This window comes from Ischnura elegans, chromosome 12, assembly GCF_921293095.1.
Source record: "Ischnura elegans chromosome 12, ioIscEleg1.1, whole genome shotgun sequence".
In the NCBI taxonomy this organism is placed as follows: Eukaryota; Metazoa; Arthropoda; class Insecta; order Odonata; family Coenagrionidae; genus Ischnura; species Ischnura elegans.
Genome location: NC_060257.1, coordinates 82321461 through 82348368, shown reverse-complemented (window position 1 = coordinate 82348368; position 26908 = coordinate 82321461). Strand labels below are relative to the sequence as shown.

General features: G+C 36.8%; 2 protein-coding genes across 2 annotated transcripts; one reads left to right on the top strand and one right to left on the bottom strand.

Annotated features, from left to right (window-relative positions):
- Positions 1 to 474: 474 nt before the first annotated feature.
- On the bottom strand, positions 475 to 18081 carry LOC124168866. The gene is made up of 6 exons (XM_046547227.1): positions 17564 to 18081; positions 16221 to 17459; positions 15890 to 16134; positions 10789 to 10956; positions 9466 to 9673; positions 475 to 6084 (listed from the first exon to the last, which is right to left on the bottom strand). Exons 2-6 carry the CDS (start codon positions 17430 to 17432, stop codon positions 5968 to 5970), a joined length of 1950 nt encoding a protein of 649 aa, XP_046403183.1. The 5' UTR covers positions 17433 to 17459; positions 17564 to 18081; the 3' UTR covers positions 475 to 5967.
- Positions 18082 to 18245: 164 nt separating this feature from the next.
- Positions 18246 to 26116, top strand: LOC124168867 (probable 39S ribosomal protein L24, mitochondrial). The gene is made up of 5 exons (XM_046547228.1): positions 18246 to 18636; positions 21017 to 21202; positions 23044 to 23246; positions 24635 to 24771; positions 25888 to 26116. The coding sequence occupies exons 1-5, from the start codon at positions 18541 to 18543 to the stop codon at positions 26022 to 26024; spliced, it is 759 nt and encodes a 252-aa protein (XP_046403184.1). The 5' UTR covers positions 18246 to 18540; the 3' UTR covers positions 26025 to 26116.
- Positions 26117 to 26908: the final 792 nt, after the last annotated feature.

The window sequence follows — 26908 nt, the reverse complement described above, 5'->3', positions numbered from 1 at the left end:
TTAAGCTCTTCTCCTCAAGGCTAATAGCAATTGCCTCCTTTACAATTCTATCCCAATAGTTTTTAGTGCGGCACAAAAGCTTTGTATTTTTGAAGTCCACTCTTCGCATGAGATTGAACAATCATCGGGGAATCTCAGCGGCAGGAATTTGAAAATGCATTTAGATCCGCAAATATCCGATCCAAAAGATCCGGCTCCCAAAATAAGGATCCGATCTGAATCCGGATACTTTTTATTCATTAAAAAAATGTTTACATCAAAATTCATTGCTTCTTTGCATTATTACATTATCAGCATAATGTAACAATGCAAAGAAGCAATGAATTGCAATACCACATTTCGAAAACAATATGGAAAGAATTATAAAAAAGATATTATTGAATGGGATCCGGCTACTCTCTAGCTCTTCGTTAGAAGGCCAAGTTTGGTTGGCCAATGGGTTAAAAACCCAAAAAATTATGAATAATTAATAAATGAATAGTGAGGTATTTTATTGCATTCAGTCTACATATTTTACAGTAAATGTATACAACTGTCATTACCAACATTATAAAAGTTCAGCTATACCAAAATATTCTCTTTTGTCTAATTGGATACAATATGTAAATAATTTTCTGGAAGTCAGTCATCCAAGAGATAACAGTGATAAATTGTACACATTAAAAGTTCATCTGAGAGCTTGAGGAAAATATTTCACGAAGATAATAGAAAAAATTGTACATATGATACATAATTAGCAAATGACAAAAAGTCAATCTATGGTATATAAAAATAGACACAGAACTTTGTATTAAAAATATGCAATGACACACTGCATGCTCAAATCTCAATTAGGAGAACCTCATAATATATAATGACATATATTTCCTGCACTTCTGAAGATGGCTCTAGGCTTTCCCTGAATTACATGATATGTACTTGATTCAGTATAAGGCCTAGAATGCTCACTTTTACTAGACATTGAAGCTGAAATCCATTCTGATTAGAGCTATCATTTGCAGTTTACAATCCCTGAATTTTGCGTGAGACAAAATAAGCGAAGACAGGTCCAAACAAAAATTTATTTATGGTGACTTGCAGAGAGTGTACACACAGAATAATTACGCATTAAAAGAAGATTTTCAGGTCCAAGGTAGACTAATTTTGATTTTCCGACAGGGTTCACGCACATTTGTTTTCTAATATAAAGCCTCCACTGGTGAGTCAATGTGTCATCTACAGATAATGGTTTTCATGAACTAAATTTGCAGCATCAAGAAAATTTTTAGGGGGGTTGGGAGGAAACTATCCTTTTGATATGCCTCTTGGTGGTGATTTTGACATCTTCCCCATTGACGGATGGAGAAAATTGAGGATCGCAAAGGATTTGTTAACAACTAATTTGATTGGTTAAGGACCATTAGATCAAACTGAATGCCAGCAACAATCAAGTGCCATACCAATTAACAAAAACAAGCAGTTCAGTGAGTATATATTGGCCTTAACTCCCAAAAGCTAGCATCCTAGATATATTTCACACTTTGTTTGAAAGCCATCACGCTTGTCCTTGCACTGCATCAAATATCATTTGAAATAAGCTGAAATGTTGGGTATTAAATCCCAAGATTCCAGAGAAGTGAAGTGGAATTTATCCATACTGAAACAATCATGTGCAATTTTCCACGAAAAAATTTATTTGAGGGAAATAGCACTTCATTATTTCAGCGTGAAATGTAAGAATTTTCCAATAAAGACTTGAGTTAATCAGCTAAAAATAGTTGTGCATTATTGTCATGGATCCATCACAAAAATGAGTCCTACATATATGTTGGGATGGGTCAGTTCGGTTCTTGATTCCACCAGCTATTTAGCTTAACCTGAATTAGAGCAGGAGCCAAAATGAATCCCACAGAGCAAAATATTATTCAAGCTAGATGCAACAGGAAAACTTTTTCAACCATAAATTACTTACTTAGTCTAAACGTTGGTGTGGATCAAATAAATAACGGGATCTTAGTTCAGTATTTCAGGCATTTTTCATTGTGACCTTTCAAAAATGAATCCCACGTTTTGAAAATTAAACAATCTAGCTGTACAACTTAACTGAGAGCTGGGATTGAGGCCCATTACCAGGAACTGAACCAAAATTGAAATCTACAAAAAAGCTGAACCAACCCATCCTTTCACCTAAGTCAAGACTGCAGTCATATTTCTTAGGAGTACCAAAAATAGATGACATTATTGACAGAAATAAGGACAACATCATCAACGGCAGCAAAATATTCAATAAAATAATGGAAGAATATCATGAAACTACAATCGACTCTGAGAAAACAATAAAATAAAATCCTCGATACAACTGTAAATAAAATAACCACAGTATAACATATAAAGTAACCACACATGCCACAGTGGCATAATACGCATGGTAGAATGTCATTACGCAGAGGCATTTCAAGAAGTAATGATAGGCAACTCTTTGATAAAAAAAGAGATTCTAAATTACAATTCACAATGGTTCATTGGCCAAGTAAACATTGAGCAATAAGAAGAATTAGAAAATTTTCACCGAGGGTTTTATAAATTCATGCAAAAAATCCACAGTGAATGGCTGTCCTAAGGTCGATTTTGAATGTTCATGCACATGCACCAAGAATGAATATGGACACACAACAAATGGTGAGCAAAACAATCTTTTACGCAGCACCTCTAATGGTGTCAATTCCCAGAGTTTTTCATGGTCAGTTCTCTGCGTTGAAGTGAAGTAACGGCTACTAGAGAGCAGGCTTTCTGTATTTCTCAACTTAAAAAGTAAGGTAAGGCTACAACTCAACGAGTGATGTGATAAAAATTTATATGGATTCTTTTTTACAGCAAACTAACAAGTAGGATAGTTATCAGACTCAATAAAAACTCACAGAAATATCCCATCCGATTACAATGCCTTTCTTCCCTCATTGACTTAAAGCAAAGTTTCCATTTCAATACAGTTTCGGACGAGCAGTAGCTATATAAATACGGTCAAAAATGGAGTGACCATTCCTTTCATTTACTCAAGACATGGAACTACTTTTTGCTGATTGATTCACTTTCAATTTATAATAAAATATTTTTAATAAAAACAATATCTAATGATACAAATATTTGGATATTAATCTCATAAAAAATAGAAATGACAAGGGAAAGTAAATAAGTAATTTCCATCCAAAGTAAGCCTCTCATCAAATTATAATGCAAGGATTACTAACACCTACAATTCTGCGCCTTACAAATATATGCAAGAAAAGTTCAATGATCAAAATATGAGTTCATTGAAATTGAAATTCCTAACTTGGTATTAACTTAAAATACAGGAGCCTATTCTCACAAATCAGAGAGTCTGGTTTTGTATAAATTAGATAATTAAGTTTCAACAGCCTTCTCAAAGAAGTAATTATGTATAATCATGCATTTGATCTGGAAGACAATGATTCATTCACAGCATAGTACATAAGATGATGCTCAAAACCCCTTATAATCACTGGCAATAGCTAGGTTTCAAGATCAAGATTTACACCTAACAACTAATTAATAGAAAAATATGTAGGTACTGTACAAGACCTTTTTATCCATCTAGGATCAAGTCTCCAACTACAAAAACCATTAATAGAGTCGTCACGACATCAATAATCGGTCACGTCGATCACCAATAATTTAAACTTCATAGCTGCCAAATCTCCTTTCCCAAAACTGGAAATAATTCCATCATAAAAATGAAATAATCAGGCCATTCACTCAGATAAAAAAATCAAAATTGATTGAAATAGTTCCGTAGATGGAAGGGATATGTTAGTTAATTAGAACAAAGCAAACCTTTCCTCATTCGGTCATTCTCTCCTAAGTTATAATAAAAAGGAACATGTAAGTTGCTGACCACTTATCATGAGTTGATGATATCATTATAGAGTCTGCACACATTCAGAACAAACCACTCCTATCGGGAAAGCACCTCTCACAGCAGTGCAAACAAAAACAAACTGCACAAGAACCATGCATGGAAGAGAGGAGCAACTGAGAAGTCACCAAAAGAGGCCATCAATATTTTGCTGCAAATAGCTTCAAAAATATGAAATGGATCAAATAAAAGTCTGATAAATGAGAGTCTCTTAAATCTTGAATCTCTATTAATATTAACCCAAAAACACTGATGAAAAATATTATGAAATATTAATCTCAAATCTTCAGCCATCTATTATTTTAAACAACCTAAAAAAAAGTAATCTCAATAATTATTTCTTTGAAACATTCAAAAATTTGAACTTCAAGAAAATTTAACGGATAAACTATTCATGCAAGCATTTCATTTCATTTAGATTGTAAAATATATGAATCTTGAACAATAATAACAACAAAAAAGTAACGGAGAATGGGAAATTGAAATGTCAATTATTAAGGTTCTACAGCCAGATAAAATATGCATTGAGTCAGCTATTGAGCATATTTTTTGCACATTTTTATGCGCACAGAAACACTAAGAATCACAGAATTAGTCTAAAAACAATGAAAAACCTGTAGGAAACAACTCTTTAACATTTTATGTAGATTCGTAAAAAGAAGGTTTTTTAACGAAAGCGTTTCACCCAATTGTTCTACGAAGAGTTACATAGCAAAGAATGAAGATCCCAACTTGGTGAAATATACATGAATACAACATACAAAACTTTGTGTAGAAGTAAAATACAAAAATATTTTTTCCACTAAAGCCGGCATCAAAATATCACTCGCAAGACTTATTTCTTAAACAATCGATGTTCTTTTCCCAATATACATACATAATCTCTAACTCCTAAGTACCTATCAAAGATAAGGAGAAAACTCCAATGATAAAGAATATGATTTGGAGCACAACACAAAGGAAGTAACAGAAAAAAGTTTGTTTCAGCTAATGGAATACAAAATAGAGTTAATAAAACTTCTAACTAATCAGCATCCACAAAAAGAGGGGATATTGAGCAAATACAGCATCTTTATTTCTCTCCAACTTATGAGTGGCCTTAGTATTTTAACCACTTTTCTCACGTAGCGTACGGGTACTAGTATGGACGGTACGGATGGTTAGAATTCTTGTCATATTTTTCCCTGATCATTCCAGGTGGATGATTCTTGTCATTCAGGTGCATCAGCCTAAACTATTTTAAAGCAAAACTTGGCAGTACATTTTCAGTTGTTGTTTGTTACTTATCATAGATGGACATTTTGTAATTTTTGATTAGTAAAAGTTATATTTTAAACAATAGTTTTTTAACCATGTATAAACCAAAGGCAGTTTGCCCAAACTGGCACATATTTTCTATCTCAACACCTCTGCCCAGGTATATCATTCCTTCTCATTTAAATACTCAGGTAAGCAACATGTTTATAGGGATGTAATGAGCATGCCTCGGAGAGAATTTATGTATGTATGTAACTTGATAGATGAGTATTCATACATCGACATTAGGATAATTAAACATGAGCAACATTAATAAAAAGCTGATCATGTGAGAACATCAGAGTGTCATATATCACCAAAAGATGGTGAAAGGAATTGCGGAATCCATGGTTAAAAAATCATATTTTTTGTGAATAGGGACCCCACTACTTTCTGAACAAACCTCACAAATGATGCATAGCCACAGGTTTTTGTATTATGCAACAACAAAATCCAAACTCCATCTATGAAACTTGCACAGTGTTCAATGAGGGATAATAAACTACCAACTAGCATTGATAATAAGATAACCAAGGTACGATCACACAAATGCAGAGAAATAAAAGATTAATAAAGAAAAACAAAAAGACATGACCAACATAAAACAACATTCACAACAAAAGATCAACATCATACAAATATCAAACAACTTTTCCCTTTGAGAAATGGGTGATGTCATGAAAGTGGGTTGGTTTTCCTCAATGAGAAGTAAACAATATTTCATTTGTCATAGATTTGTCATGCATTAGTTGTGATAACTACGAATTCCACCAGGTAATGAAACAATGGATCATATGGCACAACTGCTCAGGAGCATCAAGCATTTGCATGTGCCCAGCATTAGGCAGTACCTCCAGAAACGAGCGTGGGATGGTCTGAAAAAAATTTGAAGTAGGAAATAGTGATGCGGATATTTTCGGCAACAAAGTAATTTTTCTCACCAGGAACATTACCGTATTCCTCCAAATATAGTCCCCCTCTGAATATAGTCCACCCCCCCTAATTTTGAGGCTTGAGTTTCGGGAAAAAATTTAAAAAATGGGTTTGAATATAGAGCGGCTCTAAACTTTTATCACGGGCATTTTTGGAAAAAAGGGGGGACTATATTCAGACATATACAGTAATTTAAAGAAATCATTCACAAGACTTGGAGAAAAGTGCAGAATTTCTCCTCTACATTTAAGAGGTTGTGCTAATACATAATGCCCATTTCATGACAGGAGCAAAATAAGTACACAAGCAAAACATTTATTGCCACATCTACTGCCAAAAACAACACAACATTTTCCCCTTAAATGACATTGAGAGGGTCGTCAGCTTGGGTAATTACTTAGGGCATTTATGATCTAAACAAGGTTGTCATCCGTGTATTTCTACTTATGAGCTATGTGAGGTGAACCGTGCACATGAGAATATTTACTTGCACTTAAAATATTTTGTAAAAGAAACTGATATTAAGAAATAGCAAAAAGTGACATGCTCAATAACAAAAAAATGTAGTTTTCCCTTTAACTCTGTCCAAAAATGGGGGTGCATCAGGTACACAACACTACAGTTTACAAACACAGTTTAAGGTTTCTGGCTTTAACTCGTGGAATCGCTGCATAGGAAAAGAAACTTTTCTTCATACATTCCACACAATTCCAACCAAGTTGTTGACACTTTAAGTCTTTATAAAAAAATCATTATTCTTCTTCCAGAAAAAAAAGAGATAGGAATATTGTATTTATATAATGTCCCTCCATCTATCTCTTAGTACTTACAGAGATGGAATACAGATTATTATTTTTTACCTGGACAATGATACATAGTGCTGAAATTATAATCCATAAAAGATGAAAACTGGAATGTACAATACGAAGTTTCTTTTTTTACTGCAGTTCACACAATAATACAGTACGGAACTCATCTAAAAGTGTGAGTACAGCCTTAAAGTTGAAAACAACAATAAATAATGATATTATCTCTAAATTTTGTGGGTGGCCATGATCAAATTTGTTTTTGATACAGCCAACAAAAACCTAAATCAATTAAATAGAAGCAACATTATTTCAACATAGGCTAGCCTCTAAAATTCTTAGGGCAGATGTTACGTCAGGCTAGGTTGAAAATCTACAGAGGACCAATATAGTTTTTCTATTCATCCAAAGTTCTAATGCCAAGGACTAGATATTGGAAATCAGCCTCTTGCCAAGCTATATGTATAATCCTCTGCAAATGGTTAAGACAGTGAGTACAATACATACATGCAACTATCTTAAGGAGCATCAATGGCCAAAGATAACTTTCCAATTCTGTGTTGGGTAATAGCACTCTGCATTCAACTAAATGTTTTTTAATCGAACAAAAGAAAATATGCAGATGTTAATTCCACCAGACAAACAAATTTACTCAAAAAGTGAATTCCAACAAACAACCTTACTGTACAAGTGCAATAAATTGCAAATAGCGTAGCATATTAATACCCAAAAAAGTAAAGGGAGAAAACGTATCATTTTGGAGCATAAGCAGGTGGGGGTTTAAGCTGCAATGTATAGCTACTCTGGAGCCATTCTTATGGAGAACATCACATGAAATCATCATACTTAGTTATGACAACAACAAAGTGAGGTTCTTATTGATTACATGAGGCTAATTACTGTAACACTTATTTAATTTAGCTCATTAAATACAAACTGGACGCTTGAATGTGGTGGAAGGGCTCCATATTAGCAATGATCACACTTTGTGACTTCCAAATTTTTCTTTTTTTTATAATTGCGGAAGTCGGGAAGTGTTACCATTGCTAATACATTTACCTTGTTCAATTGCAGTGTACATGGAGGACACTTACCCTGCCCCCCCTTATAGGACCGCACACATTGCTGAACATTGCAGAACCACAATTATAACTTTTTATATCACAACATGGCACTGTGCATACATGTGTATAATCAGTTTAAATAATACTACCTAAAACTTTGCATTTGACTCGATCATTTTTTTATTACGAATAAAGTAATGGTAGCTCAAGATATCTTTTGCCCCCCCCTGCTTGAGTTTTTTCCTGTATCAGCCACTGTACTATTGGGCAGCACATTTGAGGAAAACAGAAACTGCAGTAGTAAGATATCAAGATGAGAATTCTGTGCAATGGAAGAATTTGTAAAACAGGAAACAAGCTGATAACAGTGTACCTCTGTGAAAGTGTAAAGAAATGACTAGCAGATCTACGTTTTATTTCTTAATGAAGCAAAAACCAGGATACTGAGGAAGGAAGGCAAAAATAGACTGAAGGAGTATGAGATGTATAATACTGGAGAGCAGAGGAACGGAGGACAAGGAATGGTGAAGTTTAAGACATGATGGGTGAGGAGAGGGAACTCTGGAGGAATTGCGGAGGAGACAGGGTGTAGATGAAGAATTTACTAAGGGGAGAGGGCATGCTGAAAACAGTGTTAGGGGGAAGGATTTTGCGTAGGCCAAGAAGAAAAAGGAAGAGAACATGGTTCAGACATAGAATGGAAGGAAAAAGGCAACTTTTCCATGTAAATCTATACTAAAAAAACTGGAAAAATGACTACCTTAATAAAATCCAGCAATATCAAAACATAATACTCCCATGGGCGATTTTCATTTGGAAAACAATCATGTTTTCATTATATACTACATCAAATAAGGGCTTCTCAACACTGGTTGTGAAAACGATTATATTGACATTCATATAAAGAATGCAGAAGGATATATAAATATAACAATATTCATGAAATACAATTCCATACTTACAGTTTTTTTTCAACCTCTAAGAGATACCAAGATGAGGGACAACCATATTTTATGCATGACTGTATGGAACACCTAAGGCTACTTAATATGTATATATAATTGGAACATAACTTAGATCAGGGGTCTCCAAAATACGGCCCGCGGGCCGGATCCGGCCTGCGCACTCGTTTCAAGTAGCGTGCGATTCTCGCTCGTTTAACTCTGCGAGATGCCGCTTGGAGCATTGCAGCGCCATACTGCATGTTAAAGTCGCCTTCAACTGTTCGTAAATAAGAAAAATGCTACCGGATACTTCAGGAGACGTTGGTATCGAATACTTCAGTCATCGGTAAATTTGCTATCCAGCCCGCGGGGCGATTCGGAACTTGGAATGTGGCCCTCTTGGCCTAGCAAATTGAAGACCCCTGACTGAGATTATGAAACAGAAACCTACTCAACTAAAGAGCAATTTACCCAAAAGAAAAGCTATAACAGAAAAAGTAACAACTTACCCTCTCCATTTCACACTCCTCAACCAATGAGATATGAGGATCTTTGAGGCCATGAACTAGAAGAGTTGGTACAAGAATTCGCCGATGGAATGCAGAGTCACCATCTGACCACTCCTGTCCCCTCTCAACATGATTCATTACGTAAGGAGGTAGTTCATAAGTGCAGAAGGAAGGCAATTGTTTACCTCGAGGAGCATAAAACACTTCTCTGAAAAACAAGACAACAACAAAACTTTGGAATTCAATCTTAACTTCAGTATGAGCGATTAAATGAAAAGTGGAAAATTTCAAGTACACGAAAACGTGACGGCTAAGTATATATGATGGGAAAACCCCGTGTGACGTCATTCTGGTTCCGTGTGTCACCGTGTGAGGTGACCTTGGCGCGAGGCTATTAGCGCTGATACGATGCAGGCTGCTAGCAAGTAGCAGAGTACCCTGCTAGCAGGTAGCACTTGGCTTAAATAAGGGTTATTAATACCCTATCAAACAAAGGAAACTTTCCGACCTTGGGCAATTCTAATAAGTGATTATTAAGAAATGTTTCCCTGAGCTCTGTGCCTCATGCATGCATTGGTAATCTCAGACGATGTAAAACTCTAATCTACTCGTATAGAAACTAGGTCCCTGTGACGTCACGTGGAGTGGCATCGCATGTGCGCCAATCTGGCCTTTTTCAAATGCAGTTAAAATTGAGCATTGCCATTCGTCTAAACTGGAAATTCTAAAACCAAATAATTTTTATATTATGAATACAGTAATGCTGGGTAACGAATCACAATCAATGCCTTTTGTTTTCTTTGATGAAGGAAACTACCCTATTAGGATCTCATCCCTGTTCAGTAATTCAGACAGTCATATAACCTTTGGCAAAATTTCCATTTTACAGGGATTATTTACTTATCCAAGTGTTCACACAAGAGATTTTAAAGACTAATGAACAATGTAAAACCTTAACGAAATTAATGCCATGATGAAAGGATGGAAATAAAAAAAATGAAAATCAACAATATATTAATTCAAAGCAATAAAGCCATTTTTACAAAGAGAAACATTCAGAGTAGCAATAAAATTATTCTTGATTACATAAAGCCTTTCAACAAACATGAGTATTTGCTAACATAAGGCATAAATCTTAACTAAACAGGATTACTTGAAGTAATACAACTCCAAAATTATTATTCAAACTTGGTGAAATATAAATGTGAACAAGTTACCATAACTTTAAGATAAAGTGAGGCATTAAATATGAAACACAAATACAAGCAGAAGTTAAATTATGAATCCCTTTCTCTAGCCTGGAAATGAAAAATGTAAACTTACCTTTTAAATCCACACATGAGAAACGGCCTCATGACGGAGACAACGCATGGGTGAAGAGAAAATAGAGTCTGTTTGGGAACTAAGGGTGATGGACCACCACTGCTCAGAAGCACCAACTGAGATATTTGCTGAGGGCGATATCTGGCCAAAGCAGCTGCGAAGCACGAACTGTAAAGTAAAATAATGAAGTAAACTCAAAAGACAATTTTATGAACATATAAAATTGTCTCAGGCTTAATTTTGTGGAATCATGGATACAATTTTATGACTTATTAATTTCCTGCAAAATACACTGGAAATCATGATTTAATGTTAACAACTATTCATACAGCAGCAATTACCCATAAGTGAGAAGCACCTTTGAAACTATTTAATTCTTCTTATCTATATCATACGAGACATTCTCTGCTGCTATTTCTTACATATAGAAAATCATGTTCATCCAACATTTTTCAGGAGTCGTTTGACAATTTTTCACAACAAAAATGGCTACAACATAATTTACACTCGATATACAGCATTAGAGATGATGGACTCACTACTGCTAAGATGTTCCAATATAGCTAAGAAAACTCAATACCTTAAAAGAAGACAGCTTGGTATTTAAAGTTATGGTATAGAAAATTTGTATTAGAGCTCATTTGTAAAATCTTTCCAAGTGCAATTAAAAAAACACCCAAATCATTATACCTGTGAAATCAATCATTCTATTTTTTGCCATTAGATGATTCCATTCGAGTATTCGACAAAAAAGGTTTCCCTTCCACAACTGAATGGACGCAGGTTTGAAAACAAAATAAAATCAATTTATTACCTAAACAACAAGATCACCTTTACAGGGCAAAGAAAAATTACTAGGGATGGTCGGATCGGATACCTAGGATCCAAATATCCGGAGATATCCGGAAGACATCCGATTTGGATCCGAAATTTTAAATAATAACTTCAGTGGGTGAGTGCAACGCCCCTTAAGGGTGGAAAGAGTTCCGATTCTCTCTTCGAATGCGCCGTCGCATGCGATTCTTGTCCTACTCATGAACCGTTTTGTTTTAAAGCTCTCGCAGAAGTTACGTAGCAGAATTTCAGCCGTGGAAAATAAAAAAGGCAAAATATGACTGGCACATAGTGTGACTCTTCTCAAGAGATTGAGCAATCATCGGGGGAATCTCAGCGTCCTAGGATAATAACCACGTCAAAAGTAACTACGTTGCAGATTTCAGAAAACCACCTTCAGCCGTCCATCAGCCCGTGCTTGCTGTTCTTTTTTGTTTCCGAAATCACACGGACCATAAATCATTGTCTTCTAAGGAAAATATCAAATCACACGAGAACAATTGAAGTGTGTTTCTTCCTTACCCTGTCTCACCAAATGACCTTTTTTGGCCTGCCTGCTTCAATTCTCCATTTCTAGACGACAAATGCTAGGTGAGTGACTTTCTGGGCCCGAAGATATCTCGATAGCTTCGACAATTAGATGACATGCACGAGATTTAAAAAAGAATTAGACCAAACGCGTTGCATTCCTAAGTATATTTCTGTTTATTTTTCAGCTCTAATTGATTGCCACTAAGTTTTCTATTTACAATTGGACTATACTGATATGCAACATTGTCCAAACAGCACAATTGTCAAAGAAACAAGTGCAGCATTAACCCCTCAAACAAGTGGAGACGGATTGAAAACGCTAACTACATATATCACGTAGTGTGCCCCGCTTCGCTTTGAAGGCAACGACATCACTGAAGCAAGATATGTATGACTTATTCATCCTTGACTCCCTCAGTTGTAGCCTCGTAGCTTGACATACAGAGGGAGCGCACTCCTTCCCCTCCACCACTCCTTTACGCGCTCCTTTCCCTCCACCTCTCCTTTACGCGCTTCTGCTGCCCACCCCTTCCTCATGCTGAGCAGTCGAGCACCTCGTCGCATGTGACGTTAATGCTGTTCTAAATACTGTAAATTGTGTTGCTAATTGCACAGCTGCAATTTAATTTAATGATATACTGATAAAAATGTCTTTCATTGTGTAAAAAAATTTCTATTGAGATAAGGAGAACCAATGTATGCCATGTGCGTGCACTGTGGCGTGAAATTATCTCGAGGAAGTGCTAAATCCACCTCACCATACTGAAGCATTTTTGGGAGAAACACAAGTCCGTATGCGATGAGAAAGTAAAATTCGGGGGAAACGTGAGTGAGGAAAATTTGAATTCAGTCGATGGCAGGGGGGTAGCCAGGAATTTCGTTAAAGGGGGTCCAAAACTAGGGGGGAAATTTTTTAACAACAGGGTAAAAAGGAGAGGGTTTCAAACTAATTTTAACATCCTTCATAATAGAAAAAAACATAATTTTTCAAAGATTCTTTTTTTTTTCATTTTTGTAAATTCATGATTTTTCAATATTTTGTTTCCTTTTAAGAAGGAAAGTAATTGAGTTTCTATATTTCGAGGGGTTAGAATCCCCCCCCCCCCCCCCCCCCCCCCGGACCTCCCTCTCTCGCTAAGCCACTGGTCATTGGTTTGTCCGAAGATTTTTCCTATTTTCATTTCCAAACCCAAGTGTAACAGTTTAGGTCCTGAGCATGTAAAGATGTCTTTAAAAAACAACTTGAAAGCCTATAAAAATGATTTTTAATTTATAAAAATATTAAAACGTGTATGAAAATCTAAAAAGCATTCCTTTGATTGTATGTACCCAGAATAAACTTGAATAATTACTTCGTTTAATAGCAGGAATTTGTAAAATGCATTTGGATCCGAAAATATCCGATCCGAAAGATCCGGCTCCGAAAATCAAGGATGCGATCCGAATCCGAAAAAAATCCTGGATCCATCCATCCCTAAAAATTACACCACGAAATATGAACCCTGGATAGCTGATGCCAGTATAACCAAAATTTGTGCCATAATTGGGCACATTCTCAATCCCTCCGCGTCTCAACCTCTCCGAGACTTCATCACGAGGAGACGATTCGTGAGCATCTGAGTCCCAATCTCGCGAAGCATCAGAGTCCGTAGTGCCAGCTTGATTCTGCACGCCACTGATTCTCGCATCTAGTGAAGTCCTCCTCAATTTATAGTGAATTTATCAATGGTGTCGGCCTCTTTATGCCATGTGTGTACTCCCATTACTATACGCCGCTGCTTCTCCAATTGTAAGGTGAAACGTCAGAGTGAAACCTGTTTCCCCTCTTCTGACTTCACCTACCCTCTCACGCCTGCTTCGAGCGCGGTGCTCTGCTGTAAGCCAGCCGCAGCTCTCTCTCCCCTCCGGACATCGAACAAGGAAGGACCTCTTCGTGCCCGCCATTTTCCCAACTTCAAGACTACAATTAACCTCAGGGAACTCGGTATTATATGTATTGTGTACCTATAGCTTAACTTGCATATTAAATGTATTTATACTGTTGGAAATCAACCCTATTATTTTTGTTATTTTTCACTCCTGACCGCCTATTTCTCGTCAATTCATTTCTCGCTACGTGTGTGCGTTGCAAATTACTAATGCTTAGGTCGGAAATGCACCATTTTTAAACAACAGAAACTTTGAGCCAAGCGCTACGATTGGTTGCGAGTTTTCCCTGTTGCCTGATGCTCTATAACAATGGAAGCGCTTGGCTCAAAGTATATGTAATTTAAAAATGATGCATTTTTGACGTAAACATTATTAGTAATTTTGGTTACCACTGGCATCAGCTATCCAGGGTTCACATTTTGTGACACCATATTTCTCCATCCTATACATCCACTCTTATACATGCCAAGAGGATGGGAGTGGGGAGAAAGCAAACATCCCCAGGACCCAGGACCTGGAGAAGCTTAATAATGGTTTGCTTACAAGTTAATTGGGATGAGCTAAGTGATAATACTTTGTTACAGGGCCCAGCTAATATGTACCTACTCTTACATTAAATACTTTGGAAGTTCAAAAACTAAAATTTGTGGATTTCCCTGAGAAGATTTCTGCAGCACGATGCCGATATTTATTTTTCCCACAGCGCGCTTAAGTCAATACACATGATGGGCTCCTGTAAGAAATTCATCTTTCTGAATCTTTACCTGGCTTTCTATAGTATAACATCATCAAATGATGCCTCACTATTAGGAAATCGCTGATGAATAGTTTATTTCTATGCAACTTTTCTGGATAGTAATTTCAACGATCAAAAAAATTAAGTTATTCATGCACCAGACAGGGGTGTCATGGTGCCCGAACACCGTTCCGGCACTGGTTAAGAAAAGACACAATAGTCTAATAATACTTTTATCAATTTTGGTGCCTCAAAATCTCTAATATTATTCTTAACCAAAATAAAAATATTTTACAATTTTTTAATTCTGTATTCTGATAATTTTGCCATGACGTCACTGGTACCAGACCCGAGGATAATTTATTAAGGCCTGGTTACACAGTACATTAACATGTACGAGTTTATGTGCGTTTGCATAAACAATTTATGCAGACTGGAACGAAACATGGATGAATGCATGAACCAAATTAGAACGGGTTCTATTTTCTATTTGTGCATTCGCACAAGTTGGGTAGTCACACGGTGCATTTCTGTGTTATTTCCTACATTCATACACTAAGACATAAACTAGTACATGCTAACAGGGGCACAGCCAGGAATTAAGGCTAGGGGGGGGGTTTTAGGCACACTAATACTGGGGGGCTTGGAGGTATTGCATACCCGCCAGGGTAAGCAGGAGGTACTGAAGCCTTCTGCCGGAAAAAAATTAAGATAAATGATTCAAAATGATTAAGTAAAACAGATTTAACTTAAAAATTTCTGTGAGCTTTGGGGGGGGTTTTGTACCCCAAAACCCCCCCTCTCACTACACCACTGCATGGTAATGTACAATGTAAACAGACCATTAGAGCAAATATAAAAATCGCACATGGCCAAAAACATTGACTGTTTTGACTGTCTGCAGGATTCATTTTTAAGTGAAGAGGCTGAAGGATAGAATTATTCAACTATACTTCTATTTTATCATCAGATAGACTTTGACAGTTTCTTGGACATATTCATACATATTATCATATTTCAGAGACTGAAGAAGTTCACAGACAAATTTTAAAAGTATCAGAGTTCACTCACCCATAAGAATGTCCGATGGCAACACACTTTTGATTGTCAGAGACATATCTGTCAAAAATTTGTAAAACATCCTGAAGAAGTTTCTCAAATGTGTATGCAGCACGATTATTTGGAGCAGAACTGTAACCATGACCAAGCATGTCAGGGGCTAAAACTTCATACCCTGCAGAGGAGAAGTACTCCAGCATGACGGACCAAACATCAGCAGAACTCCCAACTCCATGTAAAAATAATAGCAAAGGTTTCTGAAAACAAGAAAAACAATGTTAAATCCACGATGCCAACAATGCCACTGGATTCTAAATAATGATTCAGACTAACTATTTCTTACCTGAGTATTTTTGTTATGCACACAACCATCTATTCCAACCTTGCCTTTGTCATTGAAAACTTGAGTTTTGGCTTCATGTACATCAAAGTGACTAGAAGAGACAGAATTATCTGAGTGACCCTCGTTCCCGCTTGGAACCACAGATTCATTGCCTAAATCATCTTTGGAAGCAAACGTCTTATCGTTGTCATGTATCCCGTTTTCTGGCACATCTATTAGCCTGCCAGAGAATGTACCAGCTTCATCGGTTTCATTGTCAGGATGCTTATGCGTTCCTGAGCCAGAATCTGGGGTTCTTCCATTAACTGGATTCGAAACCTCAAATTTGTATTGAATGGGTGAACTACTCACCAAGGAAGCATTGTATAGTTGAGGGTAGTCATCGCCACTACTCCTGATTTCATCTGGTTCACTCAGAGAACCAGAGAATGAAAGATTAATAATGCCACCCTTGCATTGCTGCCCGGTTTCATTAATTTCTGATTGTTCAATGAGTCGTTTCATACCGCTTCCATCAGATAAATCATCATGAGAGGCGGGGTATACGTTCAGTCTTTCGGATTCTTGGTTCTGTCTGGGAAGAACCACATCATCATTAGGACTTTTCAACCCATTAACACCATTAGGAGTATGATTACTTTTCTTTGACGGTGATCTTGATACACGAATATCAAATCCCAGGATAGAATTGAAAATGGAATGAAAAGCACTGTCGATCACTTCACGAGATAAACTATCCGCGTACAGGTCTATTGACTTGGCAATGATATTACCGACCACGATTATCTGATTATTCACATTCCCAGAGGGGTGTGTTACAACGCCATGATTCGCCGGGACATTATTGTCCCCACAAGGGCGAGGATTACGGTTGCAGTCATCACATTGTTTATATGGTCTATTTGCTCGAGCAAACCAATATTCTTCTGAAGATATGTCCAAATGCATGTGAGCCCTTCTTTCTTCGTTGCTTTTCTCGCGAACTGCCGTTATTGCAGTATTTTGGCAACGGCTCCATGAGTTCGGGAGTACATGAATAATTCGAACAATACGTTTAGAGCCAAGGTCGATGAACTCCAAACTTTTATCAATGCCAATTTCAGGATGAACTTGACATCTCTGACTTGAGCATGAATTTCCAAACCGGTGAATAACGGAGGTGATGTAATTGTAAAATTGCCCTAAGTGAGACCGAACGGTTGAAAAATTCATTATGCTTCATTCTGGACGGCTCAAATCCTGAAAAATTGATTAAATATAAATGGAAAAATGGCAAAAATTTAAACAAGCAATCTATTATGTACATATGGAATTAAAAAAAAGAAAAAAATAAGGACGCTTACCAGAGCAACTCATTTCCCACAGCGAAACGATTCAATGCATCATTTAAACCACATCTCATCCTCAAGTCATGTTGCAATTAAATCACTGATAAATCAAGATACACTCAACAGCGACAAAACATTTTAAACTTTCATCGTTCACTGGGCACAAAACAAACTTTGACAGGGATTGTCTATTATTACGAATACTAGAAGCCTTGGTTTCATTCAATGCTAAGAAACGATAAAAGCAAATCCTAATATTCAATAGATTAATTAACAAGAAAAACAACTCATTTTAAAAACTTGACAACAACCAATTGAAGCAACAGGTGCCCGAGACTTCAGAAGAATTGCACCGGTGTACCAACTCATTTAATTTAAGACAACTTTTATGAACAGATGATGCTCAAATGTCATAGAAAAACTAAAATTACATGCAAATATTTCCATGAATTATCTCGAACGATTTTTTCTCAAAGATACTGAACAAATTCCACCATAATTGTGCGTTGTTTAAAACATAAAATTATACTTATGTTGGCTAGTCTGCTGATTTTTAGGACAATCGCATGTCAATCGATATGCAAAAGCAACAGTATCGATATTCAAATCAGAGTCGGTGGTATTTATCGGTGAGGGAACATGATAGGTTTGTTAAGTTCCTAGTAGTTATCAACGAATTTAAATGAATGTAAATCTCTGAATCAAAGCTATAAAACAGTCTACATAATGTTTTTCTCATTAACTGTTTTGTTCATATCCTGAAATATCTTGACAATTGTATTCGAGTTCCTTGCTGTCTGCTGCAGTGTAATACGCAATTTCGCTCTTCACCTGTTCGGCAGAATATTTGTTGTTCTTGTTGATAGTTTTCCGGAATTTAAGTTGTTTTCAATCTTTACATTGATTCATTGGTGGATATTGAATCAAAGCACTACTGAGAAGCCGCTGCCTTTATTTATTGTGGTGTATCTGTCGCGATATCCCCTGGGAAAATGAGAATAACCAGAGCATTAATGTGTAAAGTAGGAGATTTAACGAAGCAGTACTCAAATCTTCCCGACTCATATGTGAAGAGGAGCATGGAACAGGTATACAAGTCTTTTACCTTAGTTAATGGTCGTTAGCATAAAAGGTAATGTTTGACCTAAGTAATCATGAACATTTTTTTCATCTTGAGTACCTTCTTCCTTACTATTATTGAATTTGTTCAGAGTAGACATTAAACATACCAATGTGCGACTGCATGTTCTATGCTGTCCCACCAAATATGTGTCAGTCGATCCTGTAAAATATTAATATCCTTTAATGAAGTAGAATTTTTTCTTAAGTGATTGCTTTAAAGAGTGAATTTCAGTGCCTAAAATGAGGTGACCGATCCATATTTTGTTGTATTTTTTTGTTTTCTGACCTCTAACAAGTAGCATTAGTGATGTGGGTTATAATACTCCTATATCAACATGCTTCCCTTTTACAGCCCGTATGAACGCTTTGTATTACCTAGAAAGTGCATTCACAAGCCATATTTACTCACATTTATCGTCAATGTTATTCTTCATGTCTTGATTTCAGTGGAAGCTTGATTATTTACCTCTTTTTTACGATAGTGCTGAAATAATTTTCTTCCTTGATGGATAGAATGGCATATCACTGTAAACATCTCTTTTTTTCTGAATGCTCCATGTTGAGGAAAATGTCCTAGGTGATGCATCAAGTATTTATTTTATGTGATCGTCAGGATTTTATGCTTTTCGATTATTTTCCATTATCTCATGGATGATGAAGGGAATTTTCTCTTTATTTTTTGCCTGCATTATAATTTTTTATGTGAAATCCTCTTACATTAATGAAACAAGTATGAGAAAGATCATCATTAACCTCGCTGCCTTTACAAGTGAGTGCTATATGTAATTATCATGCCTCGAAACTCAAAGAAGGGCGTTATCATTCTTATTTCGACAAAGAAGACAGCAGGTTACTGTGGAAATCATGGCACTGTGAGCCATGAATACCAATGTGTTGAATATATTGTCTATGACAAGAGAACAAAAGGCGGAAGATGTACACGGGATGAACACCAATTCGCAATCAGGAAAGGCGCCTAGGAAGCAGTGTTGGCCCATAGGTTGCTCATGGAGAAAAACAAAATGATTATGATGATATATGTTGAATCGGAGAAAATTTTTGGTTGTTTTGGTTGGAATTCTGAAAGAAATGGGAATGCTACGCAATGACCGATGATGGTTCAAATATTAAATCCAAGTATTAGTAATAACCAGTGGCGCAGCGAGGGGGGGTTTTGGGGGTTAAACCCCCCCCAGAGCTCACAGAAATTTTTAAGTTAAATCTATTTTACTTAATTGGATTAATATTGCGAATAGAATAGTGTGAGGATCAATAAAATATCCCTCAGAAGGCAGTAAAAATCACCATTATGAACCATTTATCTTAAATTTTTCCGGGGAAGGCCTCCGCACCTCCCTCTTACCCTGGCGGGTATGCAATACCCCCAAATCCCCCAGTATTACTTGCACCTTAAACCCCCCTAGCCTTAATTCCTAGCTGTGCCCCTGGTAATGACCATGTGAGCTGAAAAGAAGCAAAAAAAAGGAATGGAGAAACGCAAGAGATGAGTGATACGATATGCCACAGAAGACTACCGTATATCTTAAAGGAAGCTTTGGATTGATTGAATGGGAATTCTGAAAGATTTTGGAGTGTTCTCTATTGACCCAAATACTTTGTGTGACAGTCATGGTATGTCTCAATCTGCACCTAGTGATAAAGAAGCGAAAATAAAGGGGATTGTGATAATGTAAGTTTGAGGATGGTCAATTTCCTCCATTAAACATTAAATGGACAGTGGCTAGATGGCCTGGAAATCATTGTGAAGATGTTTGTTGTGTGCTGCAGCCGAGTAGGAACTGCGGTCAACATCAACCAGTTGTAGTGTAGTTCAATTGAAATGCTCAATCAGTGTTTTGTACCCAATTGGTGAAATATAAAGCGGAAAAATTCATGAATAATCAAACCAATAATCTTTCTACTCCTTTCATGCTATTTTAAAGCAAACGAGAATGCATGTAATCGATGAAATAGTTCAAGGTTGGAGACCTTCTAAAATGTCTGCTACTGAAGGTTGATGAAAATTAAATGCATTAACTTGACAGATGTTAGGAAGATTGAAGAAAAATGGAAGCGTTATCCTTGTTCAATTTTATTGTCCTTTCAATTTTTCATTTAACATACAAATTCCTCGATTGAGCATGTAATTTTGTCGAAATTCCCTTCAGAAAAAAATAGAGGCATTGATAAGATAATTTTTAAGGATAGGAATCAACATTCTTTTAAAAACTTTCTACACGAAATATAAATTTTTTTATCGAAATAGACATTAAGTAATAAATGAATGTTTCTCTTAAATTGTTGGTGATTGTTGCATGTGTACACCTCTTATGGTTATGGTTACAGGTGGGGTGGCGCACTCCTAAGGGATTACCTCAATATTTACCAAAAGAAGTCAAAAGGAAAACCTTTCGTTATACCACCAATCGCCCCTGGACATACCAGTTTTACCAGCAGAATATGCCTGGAAAGAGGAGGAAGAAAGTTTTTATAGAGCCTGTCAAAGAATGGACATTTTTCAAAGGCGATCGAGTAAGTATTAGGATTTTACATGACATACTGCATTTTAAATGTTCAATATTGTTTTGGTGGTCGAAGTTTAAAATCCATGATATTACACCCAATGGTGGATCTAATATTTTATTGATGGGGAATATAAACTAGAGATGGTCGGATCGGATACCTAGGAGCCAAATATCCACGGATATTGCCCTTCATCGGATACATCGGATCCAAAGTCGTGGAAGACATCAGGTCTGAATCCGAAATTTTAAATTATAGCTTCAGTGGGTTAGTGCAATGCTCCATAAGGGTGGAAAGAGTTCCGATTCTCTCTTCGAATGCGTCGTCGTATTGCGATTCTTGTCCTATTTTCGAACCGTTTTGTTTGAAAGCCCTTGCAGAGGTTACGTAGCAGAATTTCAGCCGTGGAAAATAAAAAAGGCAGAATACAACTGGCACATAGTGTGACTCTTCCCAAAAGATTGAACAATCATCGGGGAAATCTCAGTGTCAGGAAATTGAAAATGCATTTGGATCTGAAAATATCTGATCCGGAAAAGAGATTCGGCTCCGAAAATCAAGGATCCAATCCGAATCCAGATCCGAAAAAATCCTTGATCCGTCCATCCCTAATATAAACTCTTGAGGATGAGGTGGTCTTATTTGATGTATGACCAGGGGGAGGAAAAATGGGGGTAAAGGGTGTGCCTACATGTTGTATTCACCCCTGATTACCCCATTCATTCAGTTAGTTGCGAGATTTAAATGCCATCTATGATGTGTTCATTTTATGTTTGTGGGTAAGCTTTCATGAGATCCCAGACACTCACGGAGGGCTTCACTGATAGGGTAGGGATGGAGAAAGCAGGGGTGAACTCAACGTTGCCAAATGTAGTAATAGCCGCCCTTGTTTGTCGCTATAAATGTGTGAGTCATGTGTGGCCACAGGAATTTTGGGCCTGGGCCCGGCACCAAGGCAATATGACCACTCATTTGGAGGGCATTGAGGATAATCCCTGAAGCCCAGGGTATTGTCAGCTACCAAGGGAACGTATGAGGTTTGGCAACACTGCTGGAAGATTCGCGATGTGAACACGATGGAGGTTTGAGGGCGACTGAATTTTCAAAGCTCTAGACCACACCTGGTGGCTGCTGATTGGCAGAGGAAAAGTCGAGTGTCAAGAACCTTTCCCTCCCCTCACCCCCACTTGCTTTAACCACACCAGCTCACCCACAAAGATAAAGTGATCAGATTCTACCAGTACAGAGTATGTCGATTGATGTTTAAGGTCATTTTCATTGTAAATAACATCATTCCTTCACTGAGTGATTCAATCTGAAAGCTGTTGTGGATGAGTAAGGGTAGAACTCATTCCAGACTGAGCCACAGGCGTGTGAAATTCATGTATTAAGGGTTAATGGTCCAGTTCCTTCCCTAAGGCCACCCTGCGCATGAATTTTTATTTGGGGGATGTCCAAATGCTTCCCCTGGGGTTTGGATGTGGGATCCTGTGATCAGAGGGCCAATGCTCTACCCACTGAGTTACCATGCTCTCCCTGGCATAGCGTAAATGGCATGGAGTAACAAAAATTGTTGGCCAAAAATCAAACCTTTTTGATGTGTTCTGCTCCTGCCATTTTGAAGCACATGAATAAAAATTCATACTTTTTGGTTCAATATTATTTTTTTAAATGCAATGAAAGTGTTAATGAAAGCCAACTTCAAGAATCTTGATTAGTCATAATTTGATTTAAATCCTTTCTTGGAGTAATTATTGAATTAAGTACCTGTTGCTAATCAATTAGATGCAACTTAAAAACCAATTTTTCACGTTACCTCTCATGAGAATGAAATTATTTGTTTAATTTAGGTGGAAATTCTGGTTGGAAGGGACAAGGGAAAGCAGGGAATTGTTAGTCAAGTTGTTCAAGAAAGAAATTGGATTTTTGTGGAAGGAATGAACTGTCATCTGCGAATCATCGGGAAAACAAAAGACTTCCCCGGCACAGTCATCAAGTCAGAGGCTCCTCTACTAGTCACCGATCAAGTCTCTTTGGTTGATCCCTCAGACAAGTAAGTTTTCATGATGGGTTTCAGATGGCTGTCATTTAAAGGCTAATGGTTTTGTTCACTCTTCTTTTTAGAGCTAAAATGAAATGTATCAAGAATTAACTGGCATTCCAAGAGAAAAAATATTGTCAGCTTTTTGAAAAATGTATTATTTTATTGTAAATTTCACAATTTATTAGGTCAAAAGCATGATTACATCATTTATCAGAGATCATTTCTTTAGATAGAATGGTGAAGACTTATTACAAATCACCCTAATGCAGAGTATTCATACCATAGTTGTGATTTTTCTGTTCATTTCTTTGCTCCTTGGGTAAAATTATCGTGGTCATAAATTTTGGGCAAGATAAATAATTTTGAAAAGTACATGCTAATTTTCATGAAATGGAATTTTTTTGACAAATCGTTACATTTAAAAAAGCTTGTAATGCATTTTGCAGTCTCCACCATCAACACAGATTTTTAGTTTAAATTGTCTTTCTCCTCAAGGTCATCAGAAAGGACTTAATCGTTAATGTCCATTCATTGGAAAGTGTGATTCATTCATGCCTATTTCTTCCCCTAATGTTCATGCCGTTGGAGTGCATCTAAACTACATGTGTAATTTTACATACAGCAGACTCCGGATTATCTGGCTGCAGTTTTTCTGGGTTGCGGATTATCCATGAATGATTTTCACTGTTGCTCAATTTTTTCTGCGATCCTTATGAAACAAAATGGGATGCCAAAACATTGGAATTACGGCATTAATGCCAGGATATACGGGGCTTATTATTTCCGTACCAATCCCCTTCATAAAACGGAAGCAATCACGCCATAGCTGCATTCACGGGAGCACCGTGTTCCTGTTTTCCAAGCCTCGCACTGCGCGACCGCGCTCCTTGATCACGGATACACGTCGTGCAGCAGTTGCAACCCGGGCAACTTGTGTGAGACGCAACTGCATGGCATGGTGCGTGACAGTGTAGTTTCCGACGTTGAGCTGTGTTTTTGAAGCATTCGTGTAAGCCACTTTTCTGTATCCTTGATCACACAACCATGGGTGTATGGTTTTCGATACTATGTCGTACACGGATCAGTAGGAATACGAGTACAATCATGTTATCGCTGCTAAAAAGATCGCGAATTGGCGGAGAAAGCTCTCATTGAGTGCAGGAAGAACTCTAAAGTAACAGAGTAGCAGCATAAATAATAATATATTGTTTGTTTTCGGTAAATTATGAACAATGCAAGACATTTAGGTGAAAGATTGGGTTATCGGTGTTTTCCGATTATTCATGCCGTCTCTCCCCATCATTAGACCATTAGGATAATCGGCAGTGTGCTGTATTTTCTATTTTTCATTTTAAACTTGGCATCCATTTATTTAACTTGGTAGTTTAATTTCACAGAAAACCCTCTGCGGTTGAGTGGCGCTACACAGAAGCTGGAGACCCTGTCCGTGTATCCATTAGGACCGGAAGAATAATACCAATGCCAAGACTGGCAGAGGAAACACATGACTACAAAACATCTAATACTTACCTAGGTATGTATAGCTTCACTAGTTGAATGAATAGTATCCCGCAGAATTTGGTATTCACTATTCAGTATCAGAGGCAAGTCTAGAGGCAAGTAAAGTTTGGGAGTGGGAAAAACTTCGTGGGAGTGAATGGAATTCACTCCAAGAATCAAGCGCTCGGGGAAGAGTTTAAAATTTAGATAGAAGAATTTTGGCATTGTTTCTTAATAGAGGATCTCAACCTGGAAATATGTTAATTTTATCATTTGTGCATAGTTCTTCATTTCAAACGATAAAATTACTGGCCTAAGCAAAAAGTATTTTCTCCTTGTTTTATGGGCAAAACTTTCCTTTAGTAAGCTCTGAATACACCTCTTTTCAGTGTGCAAGAAAAGCAGTTTATAATAAAATATGTTAATCCTTTTAAAACTTTTTTGTGTTTGCATGTGATTTTATGCCACGTAAACTTACTTTTCGTATTTCTAAGGATTCAATATTTTTGTTCATAGATTTTCCAGGATGATCAAAAGACTCCTGTTCTCAAAAGTGGTTCACAATGTTGGAATGGATCCATTGCATGTAACAAGTGACTTTGTATGCAGTTACACATGTGCGCATTAAAGACTAGTGGACAGGAAAAAACTGCAATAATTAACTTTGTTCGAACCCTTACACTCCCCAATGATGATTCAGTGAATTTTCCCTTTCCTCTCTTCTTTCGGGACTTATCTTGCTTATCTCAACAAGAAGCTGATTCATTTTTCCTTTACAAAAACGTCAACCCCAATTGAGGTTACTCACGTAAAGTTGCAAAGTAAATTAGCAAAGGATATTGAATTGGAAATATAACTCTGTGTAGCACGTAAATGCATTATTGCCATCCATTTTTACATTTCATAGATGTTTTAACATAGACTGTGCTAAAACTTCATCTGTGTTGGTTTCAGTTAGTCTTGAAATAAGGTTTATATCTGAAGTATGCTTGCTAATAGGAATTGTTATGCTCAGAGCTATAATAATGGAATGATTATGGCTCAAATTAAGATGAATGTTTTCACTTGTTCCACACATTCCTTTTCTCTCTCTTACTTTATTTAATCCAACCCTATGTGCAATTTTGTGATTATCATTTGATCTTTCCAGAATCGCCGAAAGACACTCCTGCTGCAGAGGTCTCAAGCATTACTTTCAAACCCAGTCTTCAGACATTTGAGATGGACGTAATGAAAAGTTTATCTATCAATGAAGATCGTGTACCAGCAAAATCATACTGGTATTAAAATTAATGAAACGTTATTGTGTTTGAAGGTAGAAAAATTGTTCTTCGCATTTTCTTGATTTTAGAAGTAATAAATTATTTGTTAAGAAAGAATCCTTAGTTCGTTTTTAAATAATTGTTCAACGTAGCTCTGCTAATGCATAGCATTCATTAACATGTGACCAAGGATTGCTCCTTTTCCTTTAATGTACTTCTATAGTTCATTCCAGGCTGTTTCTCTAGAATGGAAAAAAATCAATGGAAAATTGTGCCGGTTTTAATACAAAATAGTGAGAGCGAATAGGTTGCTTGCTCAGTAAAGCAAAATCTTTGGCAGAATTAGAACATGTAATTTAAAATAGTCATTCACTCTACAACTTAGGATAAGTTCATGGGAAATATATGAGAGAAAACCCAAGTAGTCATTTTTCTTTTCTTATTTTGGATAAACAAATTTTCTGCCAGCATTCCCTGGAAATAACTCAATGTAGACAAGAATGTCCTACATGGGAAAAATCATTGGTGATATGTGTCTCCTAGATAGGATCTCCCAGTGGAGAGATTTAAGGAAAGCAGGACAAAGAAGCTGCTTCAAGCAAATCTCGGAATTAAAACTTTTGAGAGATACTCATGAATGCCAACAATGGAAAACAGACGAGGCCAAAAACCACTTGGCATGCTGCAGCGTCATGGTGTCAACTGAAATTTACCTTTGAGCTTGTATGTAGCCCTTGAAGTAGTGAATTTTGTTTTGACATTTTCTTGTTGTATGTGCATACCGAATTTTTTAGTGAAATGGCTGAACATTGTCGTTTGAGTTCTAGATCAGACTATGATTCTTCTGGTAAACTTTCATGTTTATTATGCTCCTTGATGGAGGCAACAAATGATAAAACGCTCCTAGAT

Coding starts and splice junctions, on each gene's coding strand:
- LOC124168867 (XM_046547228.1), top strand. CDS start 18,541: ATGAGAATAACCAGAGCATTAATGTGTAAAGTAGGAGATTTAACGAAG. Junction 18,637..21,016: donor TGAAGAGGAGCATGGAACAG/GTATACAAGTCT, acceptor TTATGGTTACAG/GTGGGGTGGCGCACTCCTAA. Junction 21,203..23,043: donor CATTTTTCAAAGGCGATCGA/GTAAGTATTAGG, acceptor TGTTTAATTTAG/GTGGAAATTCTGGTTGGAAG.
- LOC124168866 (XM_046547227.1), bottom strand. CDS start 17,432: ATGAATTTTTCAACCGTTCGGTCTCACTTAGGGCAATTTTACAATTAC. Junction 9,674..10,788: donor CTCATGTGTGGATTTAAAAG/GTAAGTTTACAT, acceptor CTTGTTTTTCAG/AGAAGTGTTTTATGCTCCTC. Junction 6,085..9,465: donor AGGAGTGTGAAATGGAGAGG/GTAAGTTGTTAC, acceptor AATTTTTTTCAG/ACCATCCCACGCTCGTTTCT.